Genomic DNA, 10,961 nt, shown 5'->3' on the forward strand with positions numbered 1-10,961 from the left:
CCATTTTTGCATTTGATTTAGACTGTCAGGATAACGTTCTGACATAAATTTACACAAGGGTGGCAGGATATTGGTATCATGGTTTGCATCATTCTCACCTTTACTCTGACTGCTGCCCATTCTCTTGTCTATTCTGTCCTATTCTGAAGTGTGCGTCAGTGAGTTTTCAGGAAACACCAGATGCATGCAAACTTGTAAACAAATAACACATGAATGGCACTGACACTGAATGGCCAGTGACCGTTGCTTCTTTCTCTAGTTATCTGTCTACTGCACTAAACGGGAGGTGCACCAATAATTTCAGAGAATTACCGGATGCATACAACTCGAGAATAAATACCACAGAAAAACCACGACACGTCTGTCGACAACTCTCAAATCGTTGTGAGATAGGCCTATTAACCCTTTAACCCTATGACTCTGTCTGCTTTAAAATAATTTCGATTTCTCACCGCGTGTTTTCCGTTGATTTTTTTTTTTTTCAACTCGACTGGATCGGCAATCCGGGCTCCGCTGGACGGAAAGCTTCTCACCCTCGGGGAGGACTCATCATTTATCATATGGCCTTCTGTCCATCCAACAGAGTCCAGATCACGCGTCCAATCCCATCTTCCTCGCCAAGTTTGTGGTGGAAATTAAAGTATTTCCTTGATGAGAAATCAAAAAGTATCTTTAAGCTTTCTGTCTTTTAAGTATTTATTACAATATAAAGATATAGAAAAATTATAAAAGCATACAAACAAACAAAACAAAATCAAATAGATCTAACGAGCTCAAACAGCTCAAATGTGCACTACAATTTAACAGAATAAACCACATTAAAACACAGAATATCAACACAAGATTAAACACAAAGTCATAGGTTTGCTATCAGCTGAAGCAATTTGAAAGCGTCTGTTCACCCCGAAGAACGGACAGAGACTGAATTCTCCACAAAGGAACTTCCCATTTAAGCACATCTAAGGGACGTGTTTCACTGCAGCAGGAAGCTGCCTGTCAATCAAACTCCAATCAGTCAGTCAGTCTCCTTGTGTCTGAGGGATGTTTACATTAAGATCGAGTGACCCATCTGTTTCCTATAAGTTACCCCACATATGAGAAGCTGCCCCACTTTGGTTCCCAGAAGACAGGAAACCCCTTCTCAGTTGCCCGCAGGCCAAAGTTCAATCTAGATAGAAAACACATGTTCATCGATAGGAGTGAGATTAGAAGAAGTAATACACTTAAGAACTTATTAACAATTTTCCCTCAATAAGAAGCTGCGGGTGGTGGGGGTTAACGCGTCCACTGTCTCCTGGATCACTGACTACTTCACAGGCAGACCAGTTTGTCCGACTGGGCCGTGTGCTGTCTGATACGGTGGTCAGTGATACTGGAGCCCCACAGGGAACTGTTCTGTCTCCCTTCCTGTTCACCTTGTACACCACTGACTTCCAGTCCAACTCGAGGTCATGCCACCTGCAGAAGTTCTCCGATGACACTGCTGCAGTGGTCGGGTGTATAAGGGACCGACGGGAGGAGTACAAAGCAGTAGTGGATGACTTTGTAGAGTGGGCCGGTAGAAATCACCTGCTTCTGAACGTGGCCAAGACCAGAGAGATGGTGGTTGACTTCAGGAGGAAGACGACGGTGCCACAACCGCTGAGAGTTCTGGGAGAGGATGTGGACATGGTGGAGGAGTACAGGTTCCTGGGTGTCTCCATCGACAACAGACTGAACTGGAAGGCCAACATCAATGCTCTGTAAAAGAAGGGGATGAGTCGACTCTTTTTCTTGTTCTTGAGGAAACGTCGATCCTTCAATGCAGCTGAAATTGAGAATTTTCAGGTTCTTTGTTTTTTTTTTGCCCAAAAAGCACTCTCGGGTACTCTCGGGCACTCTCGGGTTCAAGAGGTTAAGGGTATAAGATAAGCTAAATAGCATTTCCCGGTAACTGACCTTTTGTGAAGTTTCCCAATGTTTGGTACACAGCTGTATGTGATGTTGCCACAAACTAAATAAACTTGTTCCGGTAATGGGAGGTCTCTAGATTCACTAGAGACACCAATAATGTCATTACTACAGTCACTCGTCCCCATTAGAAATCCCCCCAATGCATGAAAATGAATACAACGGCTGATGTTAGTCAAAGGATAAACAGGAAAATCCATCATTAAATGTTCAAAAGGTTTATCTGGAGGGGGGTGACCTTGCTGTGGTACTTTTATCGCCCCAGAGGCATTATTTCTCATTTGTTGTCTTTTAAAATGTCACTTTACTTCCTCAAACTCAGTTTTTGTCTTGTGTCTGCTCCGACCCACGCAACATTTACAATGAAACACACACACACACACACACACACACACACACACACACACACACACACACACACAAGAATGATTGAATCAGTTTTTTTTCTTCTGAATCTTCTGCTATGTGTCGTAGTTGCTTTGCACTGATAGATGAAGCTGCCTGTGAATATCTTGATGTATGTCAACCTGTCTGTTCTGAGCCAGTTGATCTAAGGAACTGTGTTGTATACTCAGTGGTCACTCTAAGAGGTACACTTGTGTGAAGCAATCCAATCCAATAGTTCTGCCATAAAGTCTACTTTAATGTCTATAATGTTCATTTTTTTTGACACTGCAAGAAAGATGTTATGTTTTAGTAATGATTAAGCCATAGTTAATAATGGTGTTGAACCTATATTCAGAGGTGACAATAGGGAGGGAAAAAGTTATTAACACCTCACTATAGTCCACCATTTACTATGACCTCAGTAATAGACATATAAATTACTTAACTAATTTCTGACAATTTCAACAAAACTGAACATAAGCTTTGCAGAGTTAGATTATATGGCAGAGCTGTTGTATTAAATTGCATTAGATTGTAGAGGTGTACAAAATCAAGTGTTTGTGTTAGAAACAATAGAAATAAATCATTGATTTGTGCATTTTGTGATTTAATAACTTTGCCTTTACCTCGTTTACCTGTCACTGAATTGTCCCGACTAGGTTTTGTAATGTATGTATTTGTTATGCCATAGAAATTGTTTTCTATCATGTTACAGTTGTTTTTAATAAAACTCTCTGATGAATAATCTGGATAAACCGTGTAGGTGAACGCTGAGTTTGTTGTTTTATTATGTTTTTAATTGACTGTGATGTTCTCACATTTAAAAGGTGGTTTGTCTTAATTGATGAGCAATGTTGCCTTAATCTGAATCAGAATAAGAACCGTTTATTGCCAACGAAGTTTGCACCAACAAGGAATTTGATGTAGCAGGTGATGCGTAACATTTAACAATAAACAAAACAATCAACAACAGTCAACACAGTGCAATTGTTTGAAATTTACAATAAAAATAAAGTGTGCAACAAAACAGATACAGGACTGTAAGACAGACAAGTCAATGTAAGTGAAATGTTAAAAGTGTCAGTGTGTTAGATGTGCAGGGGAGTGACCAGAAGGAATTGTCCTGGGAGACAATAAAGTGGGAGACAATAAAGCGGGAGACAACAAAGCGGGTCTGGGCTCTGTTAATAAGCCTGACTACAGACGGGAAGAGGCTGTTCATATGGCGTGAGGTCTTGGTCCTCTTGGACCTCAGCCTCCTGCCAGATGGAAGGGGCATGAACAGTTTGTGTCCAGGGTGACATCATAAAACATCATTATTGCATAATCTTCCTGTTCATACATGTGCAACATTTCATCACCAGAAGTAAACATTTACCATTGATACCGACTCGACACTCCCACAAAACTGTGTATAAAATGAGAAATCAGTGTTGATGACTTAGAGAGAGCAGTTCATCAAAGGAGCTTCTTGGTCTCATAAACAGGTAAGAGAGACGCTTCAATAAATTATTTTAAAGATTAAACTGTAATAGATTGGTGAGGTAAAAAAAAACATTTGATGTTAGACTTATATCTTTTGCTCATGTCATTTTCATTGTGATAGCAGTATGTTAACGTTTCTTTGCACTAAGGTTCATCTGGTTCTCAACAGTTGACCTGATCAGTACTTAAAATGGTTATTATTTTTCTCTACCCACCAGGATTCCTCTGCTTGCCAGTGTGAAAATGGTGGATTATATAGTGACCGTATACACTGGCGATCTCGCCTTTGCCGGCACTTTTAACAATGTCCACATTAAGCTGGTGGGCACAGATGGGGTGAGCAACCGCACCTGGCTCCTTGGCCTCAAAGGGCCTTTGTCTTTCTACAAAGGAGCAGTAAGTCTGAAATATCATTCTCTAAATGTATAACACTCTTCTTCAACTTCAGATTATTGAATTGAATATCAATTTAGAGAAGCTGATGTAAACCCTGTGCAGCAACAGGATATGTGCTGCTCTGTAACTCTTTAACTTACGGCCTCAAAGGTGACCAAAGCAACAAAAAAAGTCCACATAATGAGCTCCAAATAAATATTATATTTATGCATTGTATGAATGTTATATTCTCCATCCTTCTACATTCAGTATTGTATGCTAACTATTGAAATGTTACAGTTCACTTCTTGGTCAAATACGCAACCCATTTCTGTCATTACTCCAGGTGTCCAGTTTTACTGTGACCTGCCCCGTCTCCATTGGAAAGCTGATCCTGATTGAGATAGATAAAAAGCCTCACTTCATCTTCCCTGAAGACAATTGGTTCCCTGCCAAGGTGGAAGTGAAATCCCCTGAGGGTGACACCTACAACTTTCCCATCTACCACTGGATCACTGACAGTGAGGTGCACCTCTTCAAAGAGGGAAAAGGTTTGTGTGAATTAGACTTGTCAGACATCATGTACGCTGTTCACTGACCACAGAAGACATAAAAGAAGGAAATGGTGGTCAATAAGGAGGCTGGAGTAACCAACTCGCTGTATTTATCAATAATTTTAAACCTTGTTGTTATATCTTTTTTCAAGCTCTGAGAGTCTTTGAAGACGACAATCAACCTGGCAAGGAAATTCGGGAGTTGGAAATCTTGCAGCGAGGGAAAGACTATCGGTGAGCAATCAGAGCGTTTACACTTTTTAACTTGATGCACCCCAAAACTAACATTCATCTACGCCCTTTTGGGTGAAAATTAACCACCATATGACATTGTTACACCTGCCAGGGTTTATTGAAATTTATTTTGCAGAATTGCAATATTGAAGTCAAGTTAAGTATATTATGCTTATATACTAAACTAAAACTGCTTATACGCTGGCATCTGTATAAAGTTCCTCATTACTCAGCTCTTCTCTATTTACCAGTTGGGATGTGTATCTAGAGGGAATACCCCACTGCATGAGATCAGAGGGCCCTTCTGATCTGCCTTATGAGGTCCAGTTCTCCTACACCAAGGAGATAGAGTTTGATTACACTGCAGTCACTGGGTGAGGTCTTCAATTCTGTCAGATATCTATCTATGTAACTGTACCTGCCTATGAACATGATTTAAGGCATAATAATAAAGCTAATTTATGCTTTTATTTTCTAGGATGGCTGAGTTGGAACTCGAGAAATTGTTTCAGTCCACGAAGAACTGGCCTGATATGGATTCTATCCATCGGGTGTTGAGCTCCAAACGGACTAAGATATCAGGTACTATCATGGTAGTTTAATGAAATACTTGTTAGTGTATGCATGTTCATTCGGATATTCATGATGCTACCTAAACATGTTAGAATTGTTTTTATTACTTGGCTTAATAAACAGGGAAAAAATGTCACAGAAGGAATCGATTAACAGTATTTAATTGCATACAATCAAGACTTTGACTTTGAAGTAACTATAAACAGTAACAAAAGTTTATCTTTTTTTTCTAGACTATGTCCAGGAACATTGGAAGGAGGACGCTTTCTTTGGCTACCAGTTTCTAAACGGTGTCAACCCCATGTTGATCCAACGTTGTTCAGTCCTGCCCAAGAACTTTCCTGTCACTGATGACATGGTCTCCCTCGGTGGCCAGCATACCTTGGCAGATGAAATGGAGGTAAATGTCTTGACTTTGATTGATCTTTGTCATATTTTGCTCCATGACATGTTCAATTTGAAAAAGCATGTTGCACTTACATTCACTTACATTCACTTACGTTCACTTACGTTCACTTAGTAAAATTAACATTCACACTGTATGCATGTGAATACAATTTTAAACTGTATGTAAACTGAAAAAAATGTTTAAACAGAAAGGCAACATATTCCTGTGTGACTACAAGCGTTTGGATGGGCTGAAAACAAACAACATCAACGGGAAGAAGCAGTACTTGATGGCTCCCCTCGTCCTGCTTCACAAGACACCTGATGATCAGCTGGTGCCAATTGCTATTCAGGTGAGATTACCACTCAAATATCTTATTGTAGTGATGACTCTTCCAGGATGGACAAACATGCAACACTATAGATGTCATATGTAAAGAGAAGACAGAAATACCTTTAGTTAAATTACACAAATAGAGTGAAAACATATATGAATAATGTGGATCAGAGAAAAAAATATTGAAAGTCTTTTCATTGCAATTGGCAGATCGCCTCCCTTTTCCCTCGGCCAAAGACATGAGAATTTAGGCATTAGATCATTGAAGTCGGGCTTCCTTTCTGAAGTTGACCCTGTGCTCTGACATGGGAGTCAAATAAATTATGAATTTGCTCTTATAGATCAACAGAGTATCTAACGGTATTGACCACTACTGGTAATATATTGAATGGATTAAATTAACCACACCTCCCTTCCTTCTCTTGCAGCTGAAGCAGACTCCAGCAGATGATAATCCCATCTTCTGTCCTACTGACTCTGAGTACGACTGGTTGACGGCCAAGATTTTTGTGAGAAGTGCAGATTTCAACGAGCATGAACTCAACGTTCACCTGCTGCGCACTCATTTGCTGGCTGAAGTTTTTGCAGTGTCTCTGCTGCGCAACGTGCCCATGGTGCATCCACTGTACAAGGTAACTGAAAGGGAGAATACGGAACTTTTACTGGAGTTGTCATTTATTCAAGTTGCTGATTTTTGTGTCTTCCAAAGTTGATGAATCCTAATGTTTTAGTGTGTATACATTTTCAAAAATGTGACACTGCTGAATGGCATAGAAGCATCAAGATGTGTGCTTTGAAGTTAACAGAGTTTTCCTCTTTCCCTCAGCTCCTTGTACCTCACACTCGCTACACTCTACAGATCAACAACTTAGCTCGAAAAAATCTAATATCTAGGGATGGAGTTTTCACTAAGGTACGAAAAGACAAACACCTAATTACCTAAAAAAAAAAAATATATATATATATACAATGTCATTTACATTATCTAACTATAATCCTTACATATTTGAATGTCTCCTAGTTTGCAGCTTCTGGTGGAGAGGGTATGAGGACACTCATGAAGAGATCACTGTCCTCAGTGACCTACCGCTCCCTCTGCATTCCAGACGACATTGCTGACCGTGGGCTGGAGAATGTACCGAACTTCTACTACAGGGATGATGGACTCAAGCTTTGGGAGATCATCCACAGGTAGTACAGGTGTCCTGGTATTGGATAACAAGAGCTCTAAATCCTGCCCTCTCTAGCTTTATTCTCTTATGTCACTCAGTTGGTTTCTCATAAAGGATCAGTTAAGCTGCAACATATGTGTCGGGGTTTCCCTTCTTTTCCCCTTTACAAACAGTTTCTTTGCATAATTTCTTTCAGTTAGTCCATGTTAATGCAATTTCCTACTTATCTTGAAACATATGCTCCATAGCAGTCACCAGAGGCACTGCTGCAAGTTAGATTATCAATGCCTTAACATATGACAATACAGTAAATGAGTGATCTGCCTCTTGATTGAGTAGATTGGCAGTTGGCTGTAAAATGTTCTAAATGAACCAGCCTGAACTACTTTGATTGAGAACTTCTGTGAGATTAGGGAAGGGGCATCCCTACCTTCAACATTTAAGGCTTCAGTTTCAATAAAAAGCAATCATTAGTGTGGTTGACACAAAGACAAGTGATGTCTGACTGTAATAACTTGTATTATAACAGAGGGCACTGTAATGGAGTTACAGAATATGAAATATAAATGTATTTTTGGGTTTAATTAAAAGGAATAATTCAACACATACATTCTGGTGATTTGTCATCACTGTGAGGTTGTCAGAGAGCCAGAAGACTCCAGGAAGTCCCTGCACCTGGCAACTGTTTACAAAGAATAAAATGTGGCATGTAACTAATATATTTTCTGTTTGTATGAAGTTTAATTGAAATAAAATAGAAATGAATACAATTTAGATGTGCTGTTAGGTATATTTTAACTTTTTGAAGCTAGCCAGCTAAACGTTTCGAGTCTTAATGCTAAGCTAAGCTAATTGCCACCAGGTTGTAGAGCTATACTTAACGCACAAATATGAGAGTGATATTGATATTCTCATCTCACTCTCAACAAGAGAGACAATGGGCAAGTTTCAGAAAATGTCACAATATTTCTTTAAAGTTGTTTGATCTACTGTGTTGAATGAGCTATCGCAGCAAATTCTTAAAAAGAACAGAACTGATCATTCTAAAGAGATGGCCTTAAATTGTCTTACAAAATGTCTTACTACTGCAGTGCGTATTAAAAAATGTTTTTAACAGAACTTATCCACATTTGTCAAAGCTTTGTGCAGGGAGTGCTGAGCTTCTACTACAAGAATGACACTGAGGTCCAGAAAGACTCTGAACTGCAGAAGTGGATTTTGGACATTTTTGAACATGGATTCCTGTCCCAAGTCGGCACAGGTGGGCTTAAAGACAAGATCAATCTTCATGATGATGAATGAGCACATTTATGAACCATTATATGATCTTAATGCAAACAGAAGTCAAACTTAAATGTTGTCTTCCAGACATCGTAAATGCAGTTTATTTCCTCTAATTGTCAGGAATTCCAGAGAGCTTCACCACCGTGGCTGAGTTGGTCAAGTTTGTCACCATGGTGATCTTCACCTGCTCAGGACAGCACTCGGCTGTGAACGCTGGACAGGTGAGGTCTTTTAATTCAGTTATAATAATGGGTTCATGAGGTTTTTACTGTCAGCAAGTCTAACATAAACAAGAGTCTACAGCCATGCTAGCAGGACTGTGAGGCTGCACTTTGGCACGGTGATGCTTTGAGCTATAAACAACAAATGCTAACACACTTGCAATGGCAATACTAACATGCTAACTTTTAGCAGGTATAATGTTGATAAGATCACAATCTTTGTTTACCATGTTAACATGCGAGCATCAGCAAGCTTTTTCTAATCAGCACAAAACACAAAGTACAGCTGAGGCTGGTAGGAAGGTCATTAGTTTTAAGGTATTTGGTCATAAGACAGAGTATTGGACAAATAAAAACGTTGATCTGATAGATGAAAAGTCATAGGATCACCAAAGTTATTACAGTTTGTCCTGAGGTAAACATGAATGTCTGAACCAAATTTAATGACGATCCAGCTGAAAGTTCTCAAGATATTCCTCTGAAAGCCAAGAATGTTCTCCTCATGTCGGCACTAGAGGAAAAATCAGTGGATCACCAAAGTCATTAGGATTCATCCTCTGGGGACCATGAATGTCTTTGTTCCAATCCAATATTTCAGTGTGGACCAAAGTAGTAGACAGACTGACACATGGCGTAGCTTCAAACCATATTAATCAGTCATCTGTCAATCATTCATTCGTCACAGTATGACTATGGTGGCTGGATGCCCAACACTCCCATCACCCTAGAACGTCCTCCACCAACCACAAAGGGGACAACAAGTGAGACCACGATGCTGAAGACATTCCCTGATGTCAACACAACGGTTCATGGAATGGCGGTCGTGTGGCTACTCAGCAAGCAGTCCACTGACTCTGTAAGTGTCCAAGTCTTTAATCACATAACTTAAATTCATGTTCAAGTTCTTTTAAGTTTAGGTCATTTGAGTCCCGCCAACTAAAACTGTACATTACTGTTTATTGCCAAAAGTCTGTTTTTATCACTCTAAACATTTCTTTTTTTAAATGTATCATTAATGTCATCAGGTCCATCTTGGCAAGTACCCAGAGAAGCTTTTTAGTGAGAAGAAGCCCCGCAAGCTGATCGAGGATTTTCAAAGAGACCTTCATGAATTAAGTGAGGCCATCACAGTCAGAAACGTGGATCTGGAGGTCCCATACACATACCTGGATCCAAAGGTGGTAGAAAATAGTGTGGCCCTTTGAATATCAGAAGGTGTGACCTACACAGATGTTGGCCAAATTCAACACTGCATGTGATTGTTGTATGCTGATTGATTTAACTGAGGTAAAAATGTACTGTTTTAAATCAAAAGCCACATCTTACATTTTAAATTTGCTTTTGCTTTTTCAACACAACAACGATTTTATCTGTTATTTTTTTCTGGGACAACTCTACAGCATGTGTGTTGTGTTGTAGCCATTTGTAACAGAACCAAGAATGACACGAAGCTCACTCTAGTGCAACACATTTAATTACCTGTAAATATATGAAAATACATCAGGTCAGTTCAGAAGCGCTCTCTGTTCTGATTACACTTTGCTCATCATGTACTGACGGCTTTCTTCTGCTCTACTTACGTTAGCTACTCTATAACAAATATAACTCATAGCAAACATTTCACTTTCATTGCTAACTCAGATAAAATGACATTAGCACATTACTTTCCATACCAGTCTAAATTCTCTTTTCACATGATTTCTCACAGAAATGATAATAAAGAAACATCAACAGTGAATACTGACTGAACTCTTATTTTGTAAAAGATATAGCTTAAAACATTCTCATCTGACCCCGTGGCTTTGGAGGGATAGCATGTGGTATTATCCCTCTATGGCACATGTGTCAAACTCAAGGAAAAATCATTAATCACAGGACAATTTATTCTTGCAAGAAGGAACAGAGTTGAAACACATACAGAGTACACGGATCAAGGCTGCTCGGAGGTTTGTCTCCGAGTCTCAGTCATATATATTGCTAAACACAAGCAGTGTGGTGGTAC

The 10,961-nt window shown here is 39.5% G+C and overlaps 1 protein-coding gene across 1 annotated transcript; it reads left to right on the forward strand.

Moving 5' to 3' along the window:
• Positions 1 to 4,065: 4,065 nt before the first annotated feature.
• On the forward strand, positions 4,066 to 10,480 carry LOC306696386 (polyunsaturated fatty acid lipoxygenase ALOX15B-like; the record flags this gene model as incomplete). Its single annotated transcript, XM_079159988.1, has 14 exons — positions 4,066 to 4,218; positions 4,544 to 4,748; positions 4,904 to 4,985; positions 5,237 to 5,359; positions 5,464 to 5,567; positions 5,792 to 5,958; positions 6,155 to 6,298; positions 6,711 to 6,914; positions 7,109 to 7,195; positions 7,304 to 7,473; positions 8,594 to 8,715; positions 8,859 to 8,959; positions 9,645 to 9,815; positions 9,985 to 10,480. The coding sequence occupies 14 exons, from the start codon at positions 4,066 to 4,068 to the stop codon at positions 10,162 to 10,164; spliced, it is 2,013 nt and encodes a 670-aa protein (XP_079016114.1). The 3' UTR covers positions 10,165 to 10,480.
• Between the last annotated feature and the right edge of the window lie 481 nt (positions 10,481 to 10,961).

The sequence above is a fragment of the Pholis gunnellus genome (genome assembly GCF_910591455.1).
Source record: "Pholis gunnellus genome assembly, chromosome: 5".
Lineage (NCBI taxonomy): Eukaryota > Metazoa > Chordata > Actinopteri > Perciformes > Pholidae > Pholis > Pholis gunnellus.